General features: G+C 46.3%; 6 protein-coding genes across 6 annotated transcripts; 3 read left to right on the top strand and 3 right to left on the bottom strand.

Annotated features, from left to right (window-relative positions):
• Window positions 1-7: 7 nt before the first annotated feature.
• SERLADRAFT_474410 (uncharacterized protein) lies at window positions 8-382 on the top strand (the record flags this gene model as incomplete). The annotated part of the gene is made up of 1 exon (XM_007321411.1): window positions 8-382. One exon carries the CDS (start codon window positions 73-75, stop codon window positions 271-273), a length of 201 nt encoding a protein of 66 aa, XP_007321473.1.
• A 77-nt stretch (window positions 383-459) lies between these two features.
• SERLADRAFT_474409 (uncharacterized protein) lies at window positions 460-1,854 on the top strand (the record flags this gene model as incomplete). The annotated part of the gene is made up of 6 exons (XM_007321410.1): window positions 460-556; window positions 612-670; window positions 733-853; window positions 911-1,111; window positions 1,161-1,777; window positions 1,830-1,854. Coding segments are annotated over 6 exons (1,086 nt in total), but the record flags the coding sequence as incomplete, so codon positions are not given.
• Window positions 1,855-1,970: 116 nt separating this feature from the next.
• Window positions 1,971-4,325, bottom strand: SERLADRAFT_474407 (uncharacterized protein; the record flags this gene model as incomplete). The annotated part of the gene is made up of 6 exons (XM_007321409.1): window positions 1,971-2,429; window positions 2,483-2,590; window positions 2,650-3,173; window positions 3,223-3,342; window positions 3,406-4,140; window positions 4,194-4,325. 5 exons carry the CDS (start codon window positions 4,098-4,100, stop codon window positions 2,161-2,163), a joined length of 1,716 nt encoding a protein of 571 aa, XP_007321471.1.
• A 1,358-nt stretch (window positions 4,326-5,683) lies between these two features.
• Window positions 5,684-6,224, bottom strand: SERLADRAFT_474405 (uncharacterized protein; the record flags this gene model as incomplete). The annotated part of the gene is made up of 5 exons (XM_007321408.1): window positions 5,684-5,807; window positions 5,861-5,888; window positions 5,941-5,949; window positions 6,012-6,111; window positions 6,166-6,224. The coding sequence occupies 5 exons, from the start codon at window positions 6,202-6,204 to the stop codon at window positions 5,792-5,794; spliced, it is 192 nt and encodes a 63-aa protein (XP_007321470.1).
• Window positions 6,225-6,361: 137 nt separating this feature from the next.
• On the top strand, window positions 6,362-9,919 carry SERLADRAFT_372325 (uncharacterized protein; the record flags this gene model as incomplete). The annotated part of the gene is made up of 15 exons (XM_007321407.1): window positions 6,362-6,448; window positions 6,512-6,578; window positions 6,633-6,756; window positions 6,808-7,135; window positions 7,198-7,762; window positions 7,813-7,943; window positions 7,975-8,170; window positions 8,224-8,257; window positions 8,337-8,453; window positions 8,515-8,598; window positions 8,659-8,859; window positions 8,918-9,104; window positions 9,172-9,532; window positions 9,585-9,778; window positions 9,872-9,919. 15 exons carry the CDS (start codon window positions 6,362-6,364, stop codon window positions 9,917-9,919), a joined length of 2,724 nt encoding a protein of 907 aa, XP_007321469.1.
• Window positions 9,886-16,885, bottom strand: SERLADRAFT_362944 (uncharacterized protein; the record flags this gene model as incomplete). The annotated part of the gene is made up of 17 exons (XM_007321406.1): window positions 9,886-10,176; window positions 10,231-10,511; window positions 10,560-11,172; window positions 11,222-11,336; window positions 11,390-11,923; window positions 12,017-12,279; window positions 12,333-12,629; window positions 12,679-12,839; window positions 12,888-13,017; window positions 13,075-13,214; window positions 13,258-13,507; window positions 13,571-15,218; window positions 15,272-15,543; window positions 15,599-15,799; window positions 15,855-16,319; window positions 16,375-16,600; window positions 16,656-16,885. The coding sequence occupies 17 exons, from the start codon at window positions 16,796-16,798 to the stop codon at window positions 10,150-10,152; spliced, it is 5,766 nt and encodes a 1,921-aa protein (XP_007321468.1).
• Window positions 16,886-22,572: the final 5,687 nt, after the last annotated feature.

Genomic DNA, 22,572 nt, shown 5'->3' with positions numbered 1-22,572 from the left:
GCCTTCGAAAAGCAAATGAGTGCTATGCAGTTTACAAGGCCACAACAATAACCTATTACTAGCCCATGCATCATGTCAATGTGTCCGAGTCAGTACAGCACTGGTGGAAATTGGCTACCTCCTGGCCACTTTGCCTATTCATCAATAACAAGGTGGGTAATGCCCGTGTTAAATATGCCCATCATTTTCTGCGCCCTGCATCACCCACAGCCCTCAGGCCTGAGGACCATTCAGGGTGAAATTGGACAAGCTATGCTGTCCGAGTCCCCGTGAGTCAGAACAACGCAGAAAGACAAGGCGAGACGGGTGCAGTGGATACATGAGCAAGGGTTCGTGCGCAGAATAAAGCCTTTCTAACATTTTGAAGGATAAAAAGAGGAATGCAATGTCTTTTCGGATGAGGTGCACCGGTACCGCCATATAAAGATATAAAGCCACGTTCCGATTCTGATAGCCTCCGTCCGAAGCATATCCATCCTCCTCTCCGCGTTATGCCCACTTTTGACCTCGTAGTTGTGGGCTCGGGGGGAGGACCTGACGAAACAAATTTATCTGCGTATGTGGTTTCGAATTATATGATATCACCGTATTTATATACTTAACGTTTTTAGGTATCTCCTAAAGCCCTCCCAAAATGCTTGGGAAGATGGTATCGTAGCCTTGGAAGCAGGTGTGTACAGGTATCCAACTCACTGTTACCTTTTGCTTACATTATCTGTTTCCTGCCGAAAGGCTCAGGCCAAGGTGCTCTATCACATATCTTGAAGCGGAATCCAGAGCTATTTGGCGGACGGGAGGACAGCGACGGGCATGAGAAGATTCTCTCGGCACCGATGATTTACTCGTTCGTGCAGTACGTTCACCACCACCTATATGTCAAACGCATACACCGTCATTAATTCATGTTTAGGTGCTTCCTTCTGACACATGCACATCTGGACCACATCAACAGCCTAGTCTTGTCAGCGGGTTCTCTTCTTGGACCCTCTAAGCGCATATACGGTGCCTCCCAGACTCTCAAGGACGTCGAGTTAGTGTTCTCTGATCGATTATGGCCTAATCTTGCTACCTGGGATGAAAATGACGAGTCTTACAAACTCCTATATCACATGTGAGTAGATAGCACATCGTCCCTCGCTGACGCTCAACCCACCCTCCAGCCTTCACGCCGACGCCAAATACGCAAAGATATCCCCTGACATCTCTGTACGACTCATGCCTGTGAACCATGGGCATAACGACACTTTAGGAAATTATGAATCTGCTGCCTATTTTATCAGACATGACCCAAGCTCTCACGAGTTCCTCTTCTTCGGCGACGTCGAGCCAGATAGCGTGGCATCCAAACCACAGAATATAGCTGTGTGGCAGGCAGCTGCTCCTAAAATCCCTCAACGGTTATCGGCCATCTTCATCGAATGCTCTTGGCCAAGCGGACGGCCGGATGACTTGCTTTATGGTCACCTCAGCCCTGAGCACCTTGTGCAAGAGTTAAAGGCACTGGCGACAGAGATTGTGTTGGCACGTAAGGTCCACAAGCGAGAAACGCGTTTGACATCTCGTCCACGAAAGAAACAGAGAGTGAACCCTTTATCTCAAGAGGCCTTGCGCGGTGCCCTCACTGGTCTTCGAGTATTTATAATACACTGCAAGGAGGATTTTAGTTGCTCTCCTGATCCGCCCATAAATCATGTGATTGCTGGACAAGTCAGAGCTTTAGTGAGCGCCAGTGGTCTTGGAGCAGAGATACTGGCTGCAGACCAGGGTTCATTGATAGGTTAGTCCATCTCTTCCATCTCTGGCAAAAACCAAAATTCATCCTTTCCAGAAATCTGAACACATGTGGACAGTTTTATTTTCTTATTTTTCATTTATTGAAGGGTTTTTTCTCTTCGAGAGCCCTTGATACCCCCACTGTATACTTAATCATTGTAGCCTTACTTGTAGACCACTCTCATTATCCACGTAACAGAGATTATACTTCAATTTCAGCGACGCTGAAACGTCAGTCTAGGTCGTAACAAGTCATTAATATATAAAAAGATGGACAAAAGAATGTACAGGAGAAAACCAGATGTACCAAAAACATTCCCATCCTTCGTATACGTACCATCGTCTATGGAATAACAGTGTGCACAGTGGAAAAAATATTAAATGCCTTTACGACGACGACGCATAGAGCTTGACCACGCCATCCGCTCCCGCACTGGCCATGAAGGGTAACGATGGATGGAACTCCACATCGAGCACACCCTCACGAGCCTTCTCACGATGTGTCGTGAGTTCTTGCGTGCACGTCCGAGAACCCAAGAGGTCCCAGAATCGTATGGAGCAGTCATGACTTCCAGAGACGAGGGAAAAACCTGCCGCATCAATGGAGAGCGAAGTAATACCGTCTAAATGCGCTGGCATTGTGTGTGTGCATTGCCCTGGAATTTAGTGAGCACATGGTCAGGTACCAACATCAAAAAGTAAAACGGACCTGTCGTAATATCAGATATCCGTATAAGATTATCCTCGTGAGCTGTAACAATAATGGGCATGGTCGGATGCGAGACAATACGATTGATCTGCGTGGCCGGAGAACCGTCTATACCGGGAAAAGGAGGCCGTTAAAGAAGCGCCGGTCAAGTGACAGTAAGGACTCACTGTAGGTCCCATCAGTTGGCAGTCGAGACAGCTCCTTGCCACTTTCGATGTCGAAAATCTTTACCACTGCATTTTGATAAGCAACTGCCACTTTCTTGAGATCAGCTTTGATCGCTTCTACAGCGGTAGCGCCGGGCGCATCAGCGTCCTCCGCCACGTGTTCTACGCTGTCCAAGCCATGGTACCCCCACGTCAACCTCAACGAGCCACCTCCAGAGGGGCCGCTGACATCCCAGATCTTCACGGCACCTTCAGCACCGCAACTAATAAGAGTGCTCTCATCCCTGACAAGTGCGAGGTCCCAAACAGCATCCGTGTGCCCTATCAGTTCACCCCGAGCACTTGTCTCATCATAAGGAGCGTAAGTGGTATGCGAGGATGATGGCAGTGCCCAGATGCGAATGGAAGAGTCTAGGGATGCAGAGTAGAGCAACTGTTTCGAAGGAGAATGGACGAGTCGAGTGATTGCCGCCGAGTGACCGCGTAGTGTCAGCTGAGGTTCGACTTCTGTCGTATTGCGAGTACTGAAATACGATTAAGAACACAACCAAAGATCAGCAAAGTGGAACATACGCAGAAGAAGCCAAAGTGGCAAGATCCATTCGCCATATTTTCACAGTGTAGTCGTCGCCGCCAGTGGCGAGGCACAGTTCGGTTGGGTGAAATGCAAGAGCACGCACGGCATCCAAGTGACTGAAAGTAATATCAGCCTCGTCTGTTACAGAAAAAACGCGCCAGAGGGATCACGCGACTGACTTCCTGAGTGTCCGTTTTGGTTTCCACAGCTTGCTATCCTCGCCATCACCGACGACAGTAGACTCGTCTTCCTCAAGCTCACCTTCGTCCTCCTTGACATCCTCCTCATCTTCCCGTGAACGTCTGTCCCAAGATGCGGCACCACTGATATACTGTCCAGGTCGATCATCTATCAATCTATGCATCTTCGCTTGCTGCTCGTACTGAGAACGCAGCTTCTCTTTCCAATCGCCAGCTTCATCAGGTCGGAAGATAGCAGTCAACTGACGAGATTCAAAGTCGCTATTTTCCTTTTGCTCCTTCTCAGATTGCTGCTGGTTGGATGCTTGCGCTTGCTGGGGCTGACTAGAGGACTGCTGTTGCTGCTGTTGTTGTTGCTGCATAGATTGCGGTTGCTGCTGAGACATCTGATGTGTTGCCGGGCCGGCCTGGGTCTGGTGTAATGGTGGGCCCTGGAACATGTTAGAACCCATAGGATTACCTCGCTCGAGGTTTCCCTGGGGCCCTGTCCCTGCCGGAGCAGACGACGGTCCTGACATATTATTCATACCGTTGAGCAAAGGGAATTCTTTCCCGCCTTCTGGCATGACTTTACGTGGTCGACCGTTGTAGATCTGCTCGAAAGGAGGAAGATTTGGAAGAGACAATGGCATCGAAGGATTGTTGATCAATGGTCGGTTTGGGAGAGGATTCATAGCTTGAGGCGAAGTCAAATACGAAATTTCCTGCAGACACCTGTCGTGCGATCAGACGGATGGAGCAAAAAAGATGGTTTGCGATGGACTTACTGCTTCAAATAGTCCCTACTCCGTGCTCTACTCTTTGGGTCCCGACCCGGAGGTGGTTTTCCAAGAGCTGCCGTCCCACCAGGAGGAATGTTGGGCCAGTTTGTACCACCCCACGATGAAGGTCTGCCTGTGGTTGCAGCACCATTGGGCATACGGCCTTCGGGAGGTAGTGGAGAGTCTGCGTAGATAGGTATGTAAGAAAAAAAAGAATGTGGAGCAAAAAAAAAAAAAAGGTGCACCTTCGCTCCTGGGAGAGCTGCCACTACTGCCTTCCTTGTGACTCTGAGCATCATCCTTTTGGGATGATTTGTCGCCCTGCGACTGCAAAGAAGCAAGTTTTGTGGGTGGGACAGACTGGGAAGACGGCTGAGCAAGTTGCTTTGAGCTGAAGAGAAAGGTGAAACAATAGCGTCAGCGAGGATAAGCGAGGACGAAGACAGGATACAGACCGCTCAACCCGAAGAGCATACTCAAGCATTTTGATACGACGCATGAGATCGAGCTTGACATTTTCGAAGGAACGACGTTCTCCCTCGAGAAGGGCAATACGAGCCTGTTGTGGAGTATGAGAAAGACAACGTAGCAGCGAGAAAAAGGAAGAATACCCTCATTTCAGCGCGTTCGATCTCCCATTCGTTGCGGTCGCGCTCATATCGCCTCCATTCCGTCTGAAGAAAGTGCAAAACGCTGGAGAGGGTGAAGTCCTGGCCATTCTGTGGTGGAGGCGGGGGAATATTACTGGATTGAGGGCCGCCCTGCTGTTGTTGTTGCTGCTGGTTTTGCTGCTGCTGCTGCTGAGCCTGCTGCTGCGAGTTTTGCTGGAGACCTTGCAAAGCGCCCAGCATGGGGATTTGGATGGTCTGAGGATGGTGGATTTGCGTGTTTTGGTGTTGTGGAGGCGGAGACTTTGAGGACGACAGGTTTGTGATTCGCGAGGCCGCGAGCATCATCCTGTTTGGTACAAACAACAACGCCGCGATGCAGTCTCAACAATGGCTACGCTCTCAGACACCGTCCTCGTCGTCGACAACAGCGAGGGCACAAGACGTTAAAACACACAGAGCTTATAGTAAGACCGTTCTCGCGGACCCTGCCAAATATCCTCCAATTTATGCCCAAATCCTCCGCTTTCGTGTCCTTTTTTTTGCCTCGTTTTCTACTGCAATATCATATCTGTACCTTTCTTTTATATCTAGATCTTCTGGCACGTCTTCTCACTTAGACTACATCCTGAAAAACTCATCACAGCACTGGTACACCCAGAAAATGCAGCCAAAAGCCCGCAAACGGTCTTTTTTCACGGGCAATAGGTGCACAGCATTTCTGCCACATTGCCATGTGTTCTGTCAAGACTTACGGCCACACTGCCTTCCGTGGTACGCTGACCGCCCGCGGCTCAAGTTGTTTCCCAAGCGCTATTGTGTCAGAACATTCCATTGATTCCACCTTGCTTGTTTCATCGCTGGAGATAAGTAGCGGTCTGAATGTAGTAACGATCTTCACAGACAGAGCGTCTGACAATCAAGTAAATGTTCATTCAATGGAAGCGCTCAAAGATGAAACACGCTACGCCAGAACAATCTGAATATTGACAGTATCTACTTCTTTCCAGACCTAGAAAGAATATTGAGAGATGTGTAACACATCAAAGGTGGTCTGAGACTCACTTCTTGATACCTCCTCCAGGAGCGCCACCTATTTGTCTGTGAGATCTCATCCAAAAATGCATTCAGATCTTGCTACTTACCCTTCAGAGCTAGACGTCGAGGATCAGATTACGATACCTGTTAACGATAGTATCTAAGGGCGCACACACACCTTTATCCCTCGCTGCCTTTACTGCAGCTTCATCTGCCTTCTTTTTGTCTTTAAAAGCCTTGTCCTCCTCATCTTCGTCCTTCTTATCTTTCTTTGGTGCCTAGAACCATTTTGAGCAATAGAGAACCAATCCGCAAGGTAACGCAGACCGAACCTTTAATGGTTTCAACTTACCGCCTTGCCTCGACGACATGATGGAGTACGTTTTTGAACAGTTTTGGGCGGCAGTGCGCTTGAAATGTAAATAGACCACGTGACCGGAAGATATCTTATCTCGAGAAGACACGGGACGTTTTTGTGTGCGCATACAACCACGACCGTTCAACGATATTGTTCCAGATATTTCTGCCATGTCGAGGCTCACTCATGTCAGCACTGATGAGGGGCATATCGCTCCTAATGCACAATGGAGAGCTGATGTGTCGACGTCGTGGGATGTGAGTTACTCGACTGGTCTTATTTATCAATTTCTAATCACCCTAAACATATACATTATTCAGGTGCTTGGACCTTTTCCTATCCAAGCCAGAGAGCAACACTTTTTGTCTCCCTCTTTTCCACTAGATTGTAAGATTAGGTTTTGAATATGTCACTTTTCAGATCCTATAAAGCACCGGTCAGTGTCCAGGACTATAGATTTCAACAGAACCTGGCCGTCTTCCTACGCTGACGGAGGAAACGTTTCGTGGAGTAAATATAACTCAGATAACTATGGAAATATCAAGGTTTCCTACCCTCGTATCAGGTGTTATTCATCGAATTATTGCAACCTGTCAAAGTGCTTATGAGACTGCAGATGGGAAAGCATCCGCGCAACAGAAGGATGGGCAGGTTTACAACATCACAGCGTGTTGCGGACAACGATCACCGTGTTCCCTCCATCTCGTCGTGAAGTATCACTCGCTCCTCCTCGTTTGCGTGTAGAGCTCTTACAAGGCTCGTACTTCGCGATCGTGCCCAGCGCAAAGGACCGTGATGACGATTCACCCAAGATAATTCCAGAGTGGTATTCTGGGAACATATATGCGTTGGAGCGATCTCCTCTTCAAACTGTGACCTTGCCATTCCCGCCATCAACAACCAGCCCAACAGATTACGACGTATACATTAGTGGAGATTACGAGGTTGGTCTTATTCTATTTTTTTTAAACTCCATCAGACTCTGGTTTTAATTATTGTTTCCCAGATAAGACTATTCGGAGACCCAACAGCATATAATAGCAAGATTCCAATTCTCAGCATCAACTTCCATGTCGAAATCGAGCCTGCCATCTCTTCGATCGTTCGGGAACCAATGCAAGACGTTGTATGCGACTTTGTAGACGGAATGGCATTCGGTGATGCTATCGGTGTTGGACTGCGTAGCATCGACGGCTGGTGGGCTGTTACCTCGGCCACTTTGAGGCAGCACCAAGATAAACAACTCGAGCAAGATATTGTACTTAGCTTGATACAAGTCGCTCATATAGCGCCCACGCAAACTGGCATAATTCCCATTCACATATCCCAGACGAAAAATACGAAGCTCACGGAACTCCCAATTGATCTCACCGTCGTCTCGGAATCAACGTCCTTTGTGATTTCGCTCACCTTACCTATCAAACACCATGTGCAATGGACGCCAACTCATTATGAGGCTATCAAAGCGACGTACTTCTTTGTGGAATCCATGCCTACTGCGTTCTTGGCTCTTCCCCCTAAGCAACCAAATCTAGATTCCGGAAGTGCACGCGCTCCAATACTGGCTCTTCGTGCGTGCACCCTCTTTGTAGTATACTACTTGTTCTTACTATCCGAATAGATGGCGCGGGTGTTGATATCTTTGAACACACTTTCTGGCCGGACTCCTTGCCCCGCCAAGGTCATAGTTGGATTATTATGCCCACTGGCCGCACTTCTTGGGTAAATTTAAGCATCCTCGGCACAAATCCGGTTTTTGATGTACCGCGTTGAACATCTATAGGGCCTTGATTGGCATGGTCCAAGTGCACAGGACGCGTGGGCGACGATAAATGCATTGCACCATATCCTTTCAAGCAACGAGGGGTTGAAAGACTGGACTATACCAAATAACATGAAAGTGGTGCTCATCGGCCACTCGAATGGCGGACAAGGGGCGTGGTTCCTCGCTTCTCGTTATCCCGATAGAGTATTGGGAGGTATGTTGCCTTATCTTCCATCTCCCTAAAATATCGCTGACGTTTTCGAGTAGTTGTGCCTGCTGCTGGGTATATCAAATCGCAAGCGTATGTGCCGCTGACTATGTCGAGGTGGGCTATCTTTTTGCGTGTATCAAGAAAGGACGGCGCAGCTCAATGATCGTAGATCTGCACATTATATCGATCCCTCGTTGCGTTCTATCCTCGAGTCATCACTTACCCCTGATGATAATGACCTCTTCTTGTCAAACCTTGTGGACACGCCAGTTTTGGCGATACACGGGCAAGTAACTGCTTTGCGTCAAATAGCCGTTGACCTTATTATCATAGATTGCTTTCTTTAGTGGAAATGACGATAACGTTCCGACTTGGCACACGCGAGAAGCAGTGAGCGTGTTAAAAACATGGAAGCCGTCAGCCAATGTAACGTATGTACCCCGCATTGTCTTGACGGGGTAATAGCCAAAGACGCGTCTCCCATACATTAGGTACCGCGAGGACGCAGGCCAACCACACTGGTATCCTTCTATCTTCAAAAACGACCAAGTCCGAGATTTCTTAGAGTCTGCCGCATCCAAAACATCGCAGTATCTTCGGCATATGCAATCATTCACCCTCACCGTTGCCATTCCAGCCGAAAGTGGCTCCCTGCATGGATGGCAAATACTTGGCCTACAAGTTCCTGGCCGGTAAGTAACTGTCTTTTACCCCAAAATTTATTTTCCTCATACGTTGTCATTCCTCTAGAATGGCCAGGTTACGTGTGACTGTAGTCGAGGGCGCTGTGCAACTGGAAGCTTCTAATATAGAGCTTATGTCGGTTTCCCTGACTGATAACCATATCACCGAGGTTCACGTTAATGGGGGTTTATTAACGGTCCCGCGTACCCTGAGTGATAAAATCTGGTTTCATTACTCCTCAAACTCGTGGAAGGTACTTTTCATGAATACCTCGCTGCGCAGTGTTATGTTAATCTGTGCTGCTTTTGGGTTTAACTTAGATCACCGATACCGATCCTGGTCGCCTTCAGCACTTTGGTCGCCTGCAGGCATTATTGAATACTGCAGGTCACATCATCATCATCGTGCCCGTTAAACAAGCTTCGACAGAACTCTCGGTAGCCTTACGGATTGCACATGATGTAATGAAATTTCACAAGCTCTCAGCTGAAATTATCTGCAGCTCCGAAGCAGTGGAAAGATACGAGGATGGACGTTTGGGGCGCGGCAACATTGTTGTTGTTGGCGGTGCACAATCTCCTTTTGTGAAGAAGTATATTGAAACCGTGGGCTGTAGCTTCAAATTCAGTTCTGACTCCTGGGTGTTAACCGGTCATAAGACATTTAACAAAGCCTCTTCTGGTAGGTAACTGCAAGCTACGATGAGAAACCATGCTGATATTTTGTTTTGGAGGTATTCTATTTACACAGCCGCATCCATCGCACATATCTGGAACCACCCTATTCTTGATGTCTACCGACCATGAAGGTCTGGAAAGAGCAGCTCGTATTTTGCCAATACGCACTGGAATTGCCGTACCTGATTGGATAGTCGCAGACAAGACTGCAGACCAAACTGGAGCAGCAGGTGTTCAAGGCGCAGGGTTAGTAATTTGAAATTCTCAGCCGGTTATCAATCGTCGATGTTGATGTACTTTCTGTTCCTTCAGTGTATGGGCATGGTCCCATTCAACGGCACAGAATTCGAACTCATTGGTTTGGAACGAGCATATGTCATGGGTTAATTAACATGGATACCTAAGATGTTGTACATAAGTACTGTAGTGTAAACGACTTTTTTTAAAGCTTTTTATAGACAAACGTTACAGAAGCTTGATATCATCAAAGTTCGCGTTGTACACCTTTTTCAACACTTGAATGGGGTGGAATATTGTTACAATACAGTGCAGGTGAAAAAAACCCAAGGTAGAAAGAAGAAGATAATTGCGACAGATAGCAGTGACAATAACAATGCGAATCTACGGTTGGTAAATGGATCTCGCAACCTACAGAGAAAAAATGAGAAATTTTTTAAAAAAATACTAGAGAGAACTATTTACGCTTTCTAGCAGCAACGTGACCTCGGGCGCAACGCGAATGAATTCTTTGTGCCAGAACTCGTACTTCGGGTTACGAAGCAGCTCGATGAAAGTGACTAATGCACCCCAAGGGTGAGGGCGATGAACAATGAAACGCTCCAAAAGAACTCTAGTCATGACTTCTTTGAAGCGCTCATCCTTAACTTCCACGAAAAGATGGAGAAGCAAAGAGCTGAACCAGTGGGTGTGCGCATTGGGGTAACGAAGATGCAGAACCATGGAACTGAGGATATGATGTTGCCCTGCACAATGTCAGCTATTAGTATATGGAGACCACGGTAAATGCTCACCTTCAACGTCTAGATTAGTAACAAGATACTGTAAAGCGATAACACCGGGGTCACTCGCGACGAAGAGGGAAGAGCCACTCCTCGCTTTAGCTTGCGCAACTGAAGATACACCGATGTACATCACAAGCGAATTGATCAACGACAAGTTGTAGGACTCGGAAGAACCTTCCACTCCACCAGGTAACCGCAGACGCTCTTTCAGCGAAGGTAGGAATGAAGGTGTTCCACGGTTCAGGAGATACTGATCGAGGTAGTTGCGCAAATCGCCATTTTTCAAACCCGAAGCAAAATCGGACAGAATGGGTGGTATGGGTCCCATCTCAGGAATGGAGTCGAATTTGATGTTTCGCAAGTGGGGGTCGGGAAGAATGATGGCAGGAGGGAATGCACTAAGTATGATATTCCGGAGCTGAATGCAGCGGGGCGGAATAACATCGCAAAGAGTGAAGTAGTATTCACTAAGGAACTCGGGGAAGTCGTGAAGAAGCACGAGAAGGAGGCGTAAAGAACCACGGTACAAGTCCCGGGAAGGCACCTGAAGGTCTGCCTCCTTAAGGAAAGGCGATAGGAACTTGAACAGCGACAATAAAAGCTTATGGAATGCCGACCATCCCTACAAAAGCGATTGAGTAGAATAAATGAATGGTTGTAAATATCCATACCTCGCGGTTCTCTGATAGAAGTAACTTAGGCATGAATAATCGGTGAGAAATCAAGCACATCCAAGAAAAGGAGAACCCAGGGAAATACGTCGGTTGCAGTGAGCTAAAAGTGTCGCTATCATGGGAGTTAGCAAAATGATCATTAGTTTGAAGCGGTTCGAGATATACCTGATTGCAATCAACAACTGGAAGTAAGCTGTTCCCAGATGCGCTTCGATTGAATGCAAGTCATTGATAAGGCTGGAAAAGAACCTGAAGAATGGTTTCTGTTGGAAGACCGCTCCTTGCTCCTCGTGCATATTGGCAAGAACAAGCACAAAAATTGAAAGTATTTTCGTTAAGTAGTGAACCTTGGCTTGATCGTTGTTTATGCCCGAGGCATCTCCGTGGTATTTGATGATGTAGACGATCAGCCTCGACATCGCATCCAGGGCTTGGAACGCATATTCGTACTCTCCCGTTGATGCACATTTAATATAGCTGTTGACGCTAGACTCTGCGCAGACGCGGAAGAAGAAAGAGGAGACATCTTCGACTTTGAGGATGCCCTGCTTTGTAAGTTGGGTAATGAAAGGAACGAAAGCCTTCTCCGGGGAATGAGACCTCTGGAAGATGGCGACCCATTGCTGGAACCATATGAACAGCTTTTCTCGGAGTTGCTCCGTTTCCGGTTTTACTGAAGATTGACGGATCGGAAGGGCACTCGTAGGAACAGAAGTGCTGGGCCTCCGAACACCCCGCAAGTCTTGCAGAAGCACAGTTACCCTGTGAACATAGTTAGGCAAATGAAGGTACCAGAAGTTAAAGAAAACAAACTCTTCGTTAACTTTGCCGGCCTGTGAAAGCTGATTGAGTATTTCTAGAGAGTACGCAAACTGGCTCTGTGAAGCGACAGGCGGTTCACTGGATAGACATTCCCGAATAAGATTTGCTGCAAAAGTGAGTAAAGTCGGGCGAGGCTCTTTGAACATATTCGTGGCCAGTTGCTGATCTTGCAAGGACATATTGACAAGACCGCTGCGAAGTAGAGCCACTGTGACGGGAACATTAAGTTTGCGCTATGTACAACTAATCGTTAGCATTATCCTAATCTCAAGACGAAAATACCCACATCATCCTCAGCATACAACAACCACGTGATGGCTTCTTTAGCAACATCTTCAAACGAATGGCAAAGCTGGTCAAGTAAGGTGACATAGATCTCTCTGCCAAGCTGAGATGAACTCTTGTACAGTAACTGCACAATCTTCTGGGACATGAGGAGAGGTGTGCGCTGCCTGTCGAGGGATTCCGAGGCGAGATACAATATTTGCCGCACCATATGGCGAATATCATGGTTTGGCGGCAATGAGGCCAATGATTGTACTGGTACTTGCATAACAACGGCCTCCATATCTCTCAACAACACCTATTGAAGTATAAGTATAAGTTATACTTCGCTTTGTGGGGCGACTCACGCTGAAGCGTTCCATGGCGTCCTGATGGTTCATAGCTGGTGGATTGTGTAAAGTGTGATCCGGGGCCGGAGATGCTGAGTAAAGCGCGCCCATTTGTTCGTTGCGATAAGAGACCGTAGAACTAGGTCGACTGGTTACAACGCGGCGTTTTGAGTCGAGAGCTAGAGGACATCAGCAATGTTACGTTGAAATCCCTTGAGAATGCTCACCAAAGTCCTCATACACTGCTGCTTGATGAGGTTGCAGACCAGTAGACTTGATGCGCAACGGTTCTGGAAGATTTCCCGAGAAGCTAGATGGAGGAGCTGCAGGATCCCAAAACACTGACGGATTTCGAGTCTGCAACGTTTCATTGAGCACACCAGTAATCATGACTTTGTTACCCACACCGCTGACCTCGTGATGACGCCGACGAACATCGTACGACGCCGCGAATCCCTCATCCACATCAGAGATAGCGCGCTCCATCGCTGCCTTTTCTATCGCAGAGCAGGCAATATCTAGATTATCCTGCACCAAAATAACTATCACGTGTTCTGGTACTATTTGCTATAAGGACAATAAGCAGAATATATCGACTGAGAGCTTGGAGACCAACCTCATTGAAGCCATGCTCAGCCAGGAATGAACGTATATGAGTCCCGAGGTTGCTTTTGAGAGGCTCTTTGCACGTGACCAACGCAAGACTACCAGCCAGCTTTTGAGCCATCAAATGAGCAGCTTTGCGCAACTTCTCCTCGCTTGCTTCTGTAGCAAAGTCCTTAGCAACAAGCTCACGAGTTGAGATTCCTGCAATCGTCACTGATCGCTCCACCACAGGCATAATAATCTTGTGTTGTTAAACCATTATTAGTAATGTGGATTAACCAAAGTAAAGGAGCCCGAATCTTACCTCTCGGACAGCATGGTGGACAGCAAGTTGTATTGCCCGCTTGAAACTATGGTTGGACTGCAAGGATGGAAACTGAGGATTGATAACAACATGGTGCACAAGGGTTGCTAGGATGGCCTCTATATGAGCGCTTATCGCTCGCTGTGATTCTGCCGGGCTAGTTGGTCCAAGACCAAGAACCTGGGGATCACCGTGCACCTGAGCTGGATCGTAACCACCCATAGGAATGGAATCGATGTCAGCCACATATTCTGGCAACGGCGGACCAGCCAGAGAATCTGCTGAAGGCCTGTTTCGCAACACAGTTGTGGCTTCTACGGCATCGAGATCGATGTCAAGGCCTTTGCAAAGTACTTCGATCTCGAATTTCAGGTTGAGCTTCAGGTCGGCGTAATGGTAAAGTTCCGCTAATAAACTGATCACAGCCATCAACCAAGGGTTGGGAGGTTTGAAGACTTTCGACCTGGCACATGGCTCGAGAGTTTTGCAGACGAAGGGGATGGAGACGATGAGCCGACCGTTGTCATAGCCTTCTACGAGGAGGTCTTTGAAAGACAGATTTTTGTGCATAATTGGTTTGTCGCGAGCGAGAGTGATGCTGCCAAGCCATGCGCCAACGTTCTTCAGAGTGGCACGCTCCGAGCTGTTTTGGGCTGTCTTTTCACTATTCAGCAGAGCAGCCGATTTAATAAAGGTTTCCTGGAGGATTAGCTTGGCCAATGGCTGCTTATCCAGTGCATCCAAGAATCGCAGGTATAGCTGATGATTGTTCGGCTCCGTGCTGACCCGCTGATCGACGAGATAGTTCGCAAACCACCGAGAAAATGCATCATCAAAATGCTCTTGCATTTCAGCAAGCTTGGAATCAAAGTTGCTCGGCGCCAGATTGTTTACGATGAATAATATTTTATCGGAAAGCTCTTCCGGAGGGGCGATAATTTCACCTTCGAGTGTGTCTGGTTGAATGGCTGTGAAGACAGGCGCGGGATCCGCAGTTAAACCTGCAGTGATTCCGCGCATGTCAGCACTGCTAAGGGACTCGTCACCACCAGCAACGATAGCACGGTGTATGACGGCCGTGAGATCAGGACGAGCCTCCATAAGGTGGGGGATCCTAAGGAGCGCCTGGCACAGGGGCTGCCATTCAGACAAACGTGATTCAAACCGTGATAGCGCTTGAAGACCAAATTTAAACAGATTGGTTTCCGGGGGGCAATTCAATGCATCCACCACGTAGCGGATAGCGATACCAAGGGGAAGGTAATCCACGAGCTGGTGTTGAATTAAAGACCCGAATAAGTAACCGGTCATAGCAAGCTCGCGTGGCGGGTAGTACGATTGAAAAAATTTGTATTCGTCGAAAAGAAAGTGAAGCATGCATGAAAATATTTCGTGGTCTCTAGAATCGGTCGATGCTTTGCTGCGCTGCAGCAAGGATACAACCTCATCGATGGTGGTCTGTTCGTCATACATCTGCTTGTAGATTGCATCCACCTCGGCCTCGATTTCAGGAGAGTAGTTGACCACAGTGAGCCCTGGTTCTGCATCAGAGCCTGGGGTCAGGCTCATTAATCGAGGGTACACCTGCAGGCATGTGTTGCGGACATCAAGACAATAGTCAATATCTTCTCGAGACATCTTGGCCGAACTGGGGACACATTTCGTTAAATCGCCTCTGATGTTTAAGGGAAATGAACGTACTTATGTCTAAGCAAGCGGAGGAAGACAGCGATAATTTGAGGGTTAAGGGACATGGTGCGGCTTTCTGTGGCAGGGTCAGAAACTCGGGCTGCTTTCTCTGCGTCCATCTTAATCTCTAGGAAGAGGATAGCTGCGTGAAGGAATTCTGCCCCGTGGTTGTTTACATTATCCAGCAACCATTTATCCAGATTCAAATATTCCCTACGAGATGCCAACGCAGCCACATCCAACGAGAACGTGAATGGGCGAACTTCCAGTAGATTTTCGAGAATCTGACATCACCAACATGAGGATGTGCCATGAGAAAGAGCCATGTGGCGAACATACCTTTAAATCTTGCGCCACGTCCAAAATTCTGGTAATATTAAGCGGGCTTTCCTCGTAGAAGTCGCGGAATGCATCGGTAAGATATGATGGCTCAATTTGCCACAAACGCATGAAAACCAGTTGATGATTAGGGTGGCCAGCAAGGAACATATTCAACAGCTTCTGGGAACACTCTATGCGTATCTCGCTCCATCTCGGGTCCTGTTTGATAGCTCAGTACAAATGACATGCAAAAAATCAAATGAAAAACACGAACTTTGACCTCCAATAGTCCCATATGCACCAGTTCAGCACTAATCTTCAGCGCCTTATCCAACATTTCTTGCACGCAATTCTTTATGTCAATGCTTTCTGAGCACGACTGCCGAACTAAAACCTCAAAAAGTTCCACGGAATTCCAGGTATGTCCCTGAACATTCGCAGCCAAGGATTTTATTGTGGGGCTAGCATTGGCCATATCATCAACGGTAACGATGCGGCGCCCGGGCAAAGAGACGAAACTGAAGGTATCCGCAGGTAAGGAGAGTAGCGCGTCGAGTAATTTTAACTGGTACAAAGAATTTGACCACGTTCCCCAGAACCCGGTAACAGCGTGGGGGTCAGCCTCGCGAGGGCAATTGACGAGAATAGCGATTAATAATTTGAGAGTCGCCGTATCAACGCCATGACGATCTGGCCAATCGAATGCCTTGATGACGTTTGCCCAATTGAGATTCACAGGCTAAAGAGATACTTGTCAGTAAACTAGCAATGTATCTTTTTACAAAAGCACTTACAAAACTGCTCAGAGCACGCACTAAGGCACCAACATCACATAGGGTGGTTCCTTCGGCAGCCAGACGAGCTAAACTTGTGATCAACTCTATAACTTGGGAATCACGAGGAGGCGTAGCATCTGATATCCCAAACCGCAAGAGCAATGCACGAATAGTGTCTGCATCACTTGTAATGTCCGGGCCAAGCTGGATTAAAGTCTGCACAAGAGAGGCGCCAGGTGGTAAACTGCACGAAAAAAGCATGTAAGCAACGAGGACAAAGATAAGCCGTAAATGTTCACCTGAGAGTCGGGAAAATTCTTTGTAAAATTGGAGCAACGATTTCTGGGCCATATTTCGCTTGTGCAGCAGCAATCAAGGCCTGACGTTGATTTGCGTCAAGGGTAGGAGAATCACTAGGGGAGTCGGATAATAAATTTAACATGAGTTTTGCAACTTGTTGGGGAGAAAGGTCTGCGTGGTCAAAAGACGGATGTTGGCAAAGAGATAAAACTGCGTTCTCGAAATCTTGACGAATAATTGTTGCTGCCTGACCTGCCAACTCTTTTCGACTTGCTGAGGAGATGATGGAGGAAGCTAGGACTAGACGTTCGAGAGGACGCAGGCCCACTCTATCAGAGAATCGGACGAGATCAAAGTGCCGAAATATGTCCCCTTCGCCCTTGTCGACCCCGTCACGGAAACGGTCTGCAAGAAAAGGGTCACGAGCGAGACGCTGTGTTTCTTGAACAAGGAGACGAAACGTCAGGGAAGTAGACGTGTCGAACGCTAAAGGGGGAGCAGACGAGACAAGTCGAGACTGTGAGTGAACGATAAGACGTCGGATAAAATGGAGGTAGGTATCAAGGCCGTGCTGCTCAGATAGCTGGGTAAAGGGGTGAAAATTTGAGCGCTACTAGGACGAAAAAGCTGCCTAACAGAAGGGACACTTACCGAGCGAATTTCTATCTGATTTCTCTCGAAATTGTCCTCTGTAAGGGTCGAGAGGAGAAAGACGATTTGGGCCTTGACTATGGTGTGTATATTGGCGTTTGGAGGGTTGTCCATTGCCGAAGACCTGCTTGAAGTCTCCGGGCGCCTTGCGACACTTCCACCACCAGAAGCCGTTTTGGAGGATGAATGGGGGGGAATTTGGAAAGAAACACGTAGGCCGACTCCAACAGCGAGGTCGGTGGCAGCTGGATGCATGAACGACGCGCGGGACCACGGTGGCGGTCTTAAGGCTCCGCTTCAATTCTGGTGGCGCAACAAGCTTTCACGTAACAGTTAACAACTTGATTTAGACTCACATCACATCACTTGACGAGAGTTCATTCAACAACTCATGAACACGGCGATTCAATGTATTACGACGTTCTGATCACTTGGAGGCCTTCCTCTAACAAAGCATAAGAAATTTGGTACTAAGTAGTTGCGCGCCATGTTCTTTTGAGCCCAACTTCAAAGGTATGATTGCATAGTCATTGAAAGAAATGCGGTGATATGAGAATTAGTTCCATCAGAAGTTTGTAGTACCTGCAGGCGATGAACTGCATCACGCAGTACAGCACGAGGGTGTCATAATTGACCATTCCATCGAAACAAATTCAGTATAGCCTTTGTTGGTGATCAGTCAGTAACCCTTCAAAACCATGGGTCCATCAACAATGTGAGCTTGGCAGCGAATCAGTGGATTTCCTTAGAATGAACCTGTGATGTAACTGTAACTTAGAATGTCCCAGGTTTGACAGATACCACGAAACAACAATAAACTTCATATATGTTGAACGTGACTATAATATAGATTCATAGACTTTGGTCTTACCATCTTGGTAGTTAAACGTTAAACTCTTAGGGTTGATCTTGGACTAAGTAGTATGGGTGTACATGGATGTTCCTTCTGTCATTCAAAGTGAAACAGAAAGAGTCCAAATTAATGGATACTTACTAGTACTTTTGTGTGTGTGTCATATCCATGCCGAAGGCTACATATCTACTTCTCTGAGGTGCTGAAGTCTGATCACATGAGCAATGGTCAAAATCCATGTCATATTTGTGTTTAGAGGGGTGCCTGACCACTCTTCAGTAGTCTCTACTGTGCTTTCTTCCTTAGAGTGCACTGTATTGAGTACAGATCCGCCATCATTGCTGCACTTTCCAGTAAGTTGTCTGCTGCTTGTGCTGCAGTTGTGCGTTCTTTTTGTTTTACCAGTTTTTTCTGGTTTGCATCTCTTTGTTCAATTTGCTTTTCCTTCTTTGTCTGAGCATTTTCAATAGTTTTATTTGTTATACAACCATTGGGTAACCTACAGTCTTCTATAGATAAAGGGAGGAAGCAATTTTGAACATTGTTCTTGGGCTCAGTTGGTTGTGATAGCTGATATAAACTCTGTAAGGATAATGTTAAATGCTGTGGTAGATGTAAGTAAACGTTGTTGTGACTATAATGAAATAACATACCTCAGTCTGTGTGTAAAAGACTGAGGCTCTAGAATGGAAATCTATGAGTTTTTGGTGTAACCGTGGGAAAATTATGTATTAGGTAATGCTAGAAAAGCGGACAAGATAGAATGAAGTCTGCAAACATAGGTAGAAAGAAAGATATAAGAGATGTGAATGTATAATACTAACAGGTTGATGCTCTACCGCTGGCTCCTTTAAAAACCCTCTAAATTTTTTTCTCTTTCCTCCTTTGTCATCTTTTTGAGGAATTCTCTCACATTAAAGATGGGCTTCTTTTCTTGTGCGCCTTTGCATTCAAAACTCCTATGCCCCTTTTCTCTGCACTGGTGTCATGCACCAAAGTTGATTGGTAGCATGGACAGGTGTCATATCCGTACCGGAAAACAGAACTCCGGCATCTCCGAAGGAGTTTTTCTCCAAGCTCGAAACCCCCAAACCATCAACATACTCGGGATTACATCCCTCATGGTCTGCCAGTCAGCATAAGTCTACACCCCATTTCCACATGGCACTCCGGTCATCTGCTCCAATGCTCCTGCACTGGGCTTCTAGTCCGCCATACATTTCTCCTTGCATGTTCTAGTATTCCTCACAGACTCTGTAGTTAGACCTTATGATACACTCCTTGCACATATGTTCTCCTCTCGCTAGATAATTATCTGCATGAAACTCCATACCTACATTGCGAGTTACGTCTTACAAGCCCCCACTCCTCCAACAATATATAAGTTGTAGCTCCTGTACTCTGTTCCTGCAGTTCAACTAGATTCCATTGCCTTTTACAAGTCTCTTTCTAAGCCTTCCGGTCCTTCTCCAAAGGGTCTTTACTCTGCTCCCCTTTCATCCTCTACTTGTGACAACACCAACAAGACACAGTCTTGGGGCACTGGAGCACAACAAAAACAACACTCAAAAGAGGAGGAAGAGGTGGGAGTGGTTAGCCATTAGGATTCAACAAGTTAGTTGTTGGTAGACAACAGGAGGACTCGCTGAGTCCTTCCCCATGTATTGCTCCTGTATATATACTAAAATACACAAGGTACTGTACAGTTGTAAATAAAGTTTAAAGTCTGTCTAGCATGTGACCGGTCACATGATGAGTCTAGACATTGGTCAGGTGTTGTGTCACATGACCAGTCATGTGACTGTGAAAAGTCGAAAATGTAAAGTAAAGTAAATAGTCACATGACTGGTCATGTGACTTGGAAAATAAAAAGTAAAAGTACAAAAAAGTGAAGTGTAAGTAGGTACTGGTACGTCAATTGTAACACTACTCTCTCCCATCCATTCCCAACGAGTTAGGGACCAAGGTCCGTCAAAGGGTCTAGCGCACAAGCTAAGCCATAACAGCTACTCCAAAGAGGCCACGGTTCAGACAACATGCCACTGCTGATTTCAGCAAAGCCCCAGTGGCCGGTCCAAATTGGGCAACAGGTCCATCTTCATGTCATCATCTGCCATCATCCACTATTAAATCATTGGTCGCTCGTTGTGTTACAATTGACATACCAGCACCTACTTACGCTTCACTTTTTGTACTTTTACTTTTCATTTTTCAAGTCACATGACTGATCATGTGACTGTTTACTTAACTTTACATTTTCGGACTTTTCATAGTCACATGACCAATCATGTGACCGGTCACATGCTAGACATCAGACTTTAAACTTTATTTACAACTGTACAGTACCTCGTGTATTTTAGTATATACACAGGAGCAATACATGGGGAAGGACTCAGCGAGTCCTCTTCTAGTGTCTACCAACATTAGTATGGCAAGTTCCCTCTCTTATTGAGTCCGTGAAAAGTCAATATATAGCACCTGTATAATACATTTTGTAAGCTCTCATGGTGTAGTGGATAAATGTGATGTGTGGCTATAGGTTGTTTAGTCACCCAAGAGCGGACTATCAGGTTGAGAGTTCAAATCCTGTTTGTGTTAATTATTTTTTATCAGCCACACAACAATTTCCAACATCTATAAGAGCATTTATAGAGCTATATGAGGCTCTATAGATGGCAGAGATTCTATAGCAGGTTTGACCATTATGACAGCTTTATGAGTACTTATAGTGCTATAAAGCCCTATATAGCTACCCCCGTTTTTCCTGATGTGCACCACACAGGCACAGTGCCACGTGGAATAGTAATTAATATTGCCTTTTTCAAACTTGTGGCTGATCAGAACCCACCTGTATTAGGCAATCAAGTCGCTCTCACCTCTTAGGATAGGACCGAGTTAGTTGTGGGTAAACAACAGGAGGACTTGCTGAGGAGTCTCCTTGATCTATTGGGGTATATATACTACTACAGGTTATTTGTACATATGTACTATACTGTTAATGGAGGCAGTGGCTGATGATGTCATGGGGCACAGCCCGTGTGACCAGCTCCTCTGCATGCGATACTTGTAGCTAAAAATAAGAAAATGCAGTGCAGCGCAAGAAGGTGGAGTTTGAACAAAATAGAAAGTGCCGCATGGCACAGCGTGTGAAAACTACAGAAGAAAGTTAAAGAGGAGAATGAAATTAGTCCAAAAATTTGATTTGTGTATTGTAACATATGGACACATTTTTTTAGAGTGCCTGACTGACATCAAAGGAACTGTCTTCATACTGAAGTTATTTTTGCCTTGCTTTTTTTACTGCATCTTCCCATGACATTATGATCTTCTTGCTCTCTTTCTGCTATTGGACTTTATTTTATGGCTGTACAAACCTATGACATTACTTACACAGCTTTCATTATTCTATCCCTTTCTTTTCCTTATTTTGATGATCTTATCCTGTACTACCTACATAGGATTTGTCAGCGTACATTCTTTCCTTCATGTTCTTTCTCATTCTTTTTGCACAGCTATACTGGTGCATAGCCTACCTTTTTTTTACTATATAAACCCCTGTATTTTACCTTGTAAAAACAAAAACAAAAGAAATATAATCCAGACTTCTTCTCTAATCTCAAGTCTACTGTTCACTGCTACTTGTGATCCAGTGTGGTCACAACACTTCCCACTGCTACTACTGTTAACTGCTATATCATCACTCGTCCCTTTTGAAGTTATTGTTATCCCTTTCAATTAGAGTCCTTCTGAGCACTACAGTCTGTGCGTCAGGAGCCTGCTATCACTGGGAACCTCATCACCTCGTCGTTCTCAAACCTACCTTGTGCTATGATTAGCAAGGTAGTGCTTGTCCATACTCGTCACAATGCCCCTATCATCTATCTTCCAACTATCCCTCCTCCTCAAAACCCACACCCATACATCTCTGGGTTTTACTTTGAAGGATCATCATATGTACCACCCCACAACAACCAGACCACCCACTTTTCTAGGAGGCAAAGCCCATAAACAAGTTCTGTGGAATCTGGGAGGATTGCGTGTTTGTTTGTTTTTGTGTGTGGTTTTCTAACAACAGTTCTCTGTTGGAAGTTAATTTCCATACATAGACACTTACAGTACGATACAGTAGCACAGCCACTTAGTTGGCCACAAATGTCTGCTTTAGGTAGTTGAATGACAAGCTCTCAATGGTCATGTCTCACATATGCTAGCTGGTAGCATCTTATATTTCAATATGTTATGAGCCCTGGCTCGCGCCAGATCCTACTAGCTAGTATACATCCATTCTATTGACTGACATTCTGAACTGGCAGTCACTCAAAAGCGACCTCTTTGCTGAGGTACACACTGCACTGCCACATCATATCACATTCGCTCCACTGCGAACCAGAATACCTGCAAATTAGCCCCCA

The sequence above is a fragment of the Serpula lacrymans genome, assembly GCF_000218685.1.
Source record: "Serpula lacrymans var. lacrymans S7.9 unplaced genomic scaffold SERLAscaffold_11, whole genome shotgun sequence".
Lineage (NCBI taxonomy): Eukaryota > Fungi > Basidiomycota > Agaricomycetes > Boletales > Serpulaceae > Serpula > Serpula lacrymans.
Note: the sequence above shows the minus strand (reverse complement) of the source record. Positions and strands in the feature narration are given on the sequence as shown.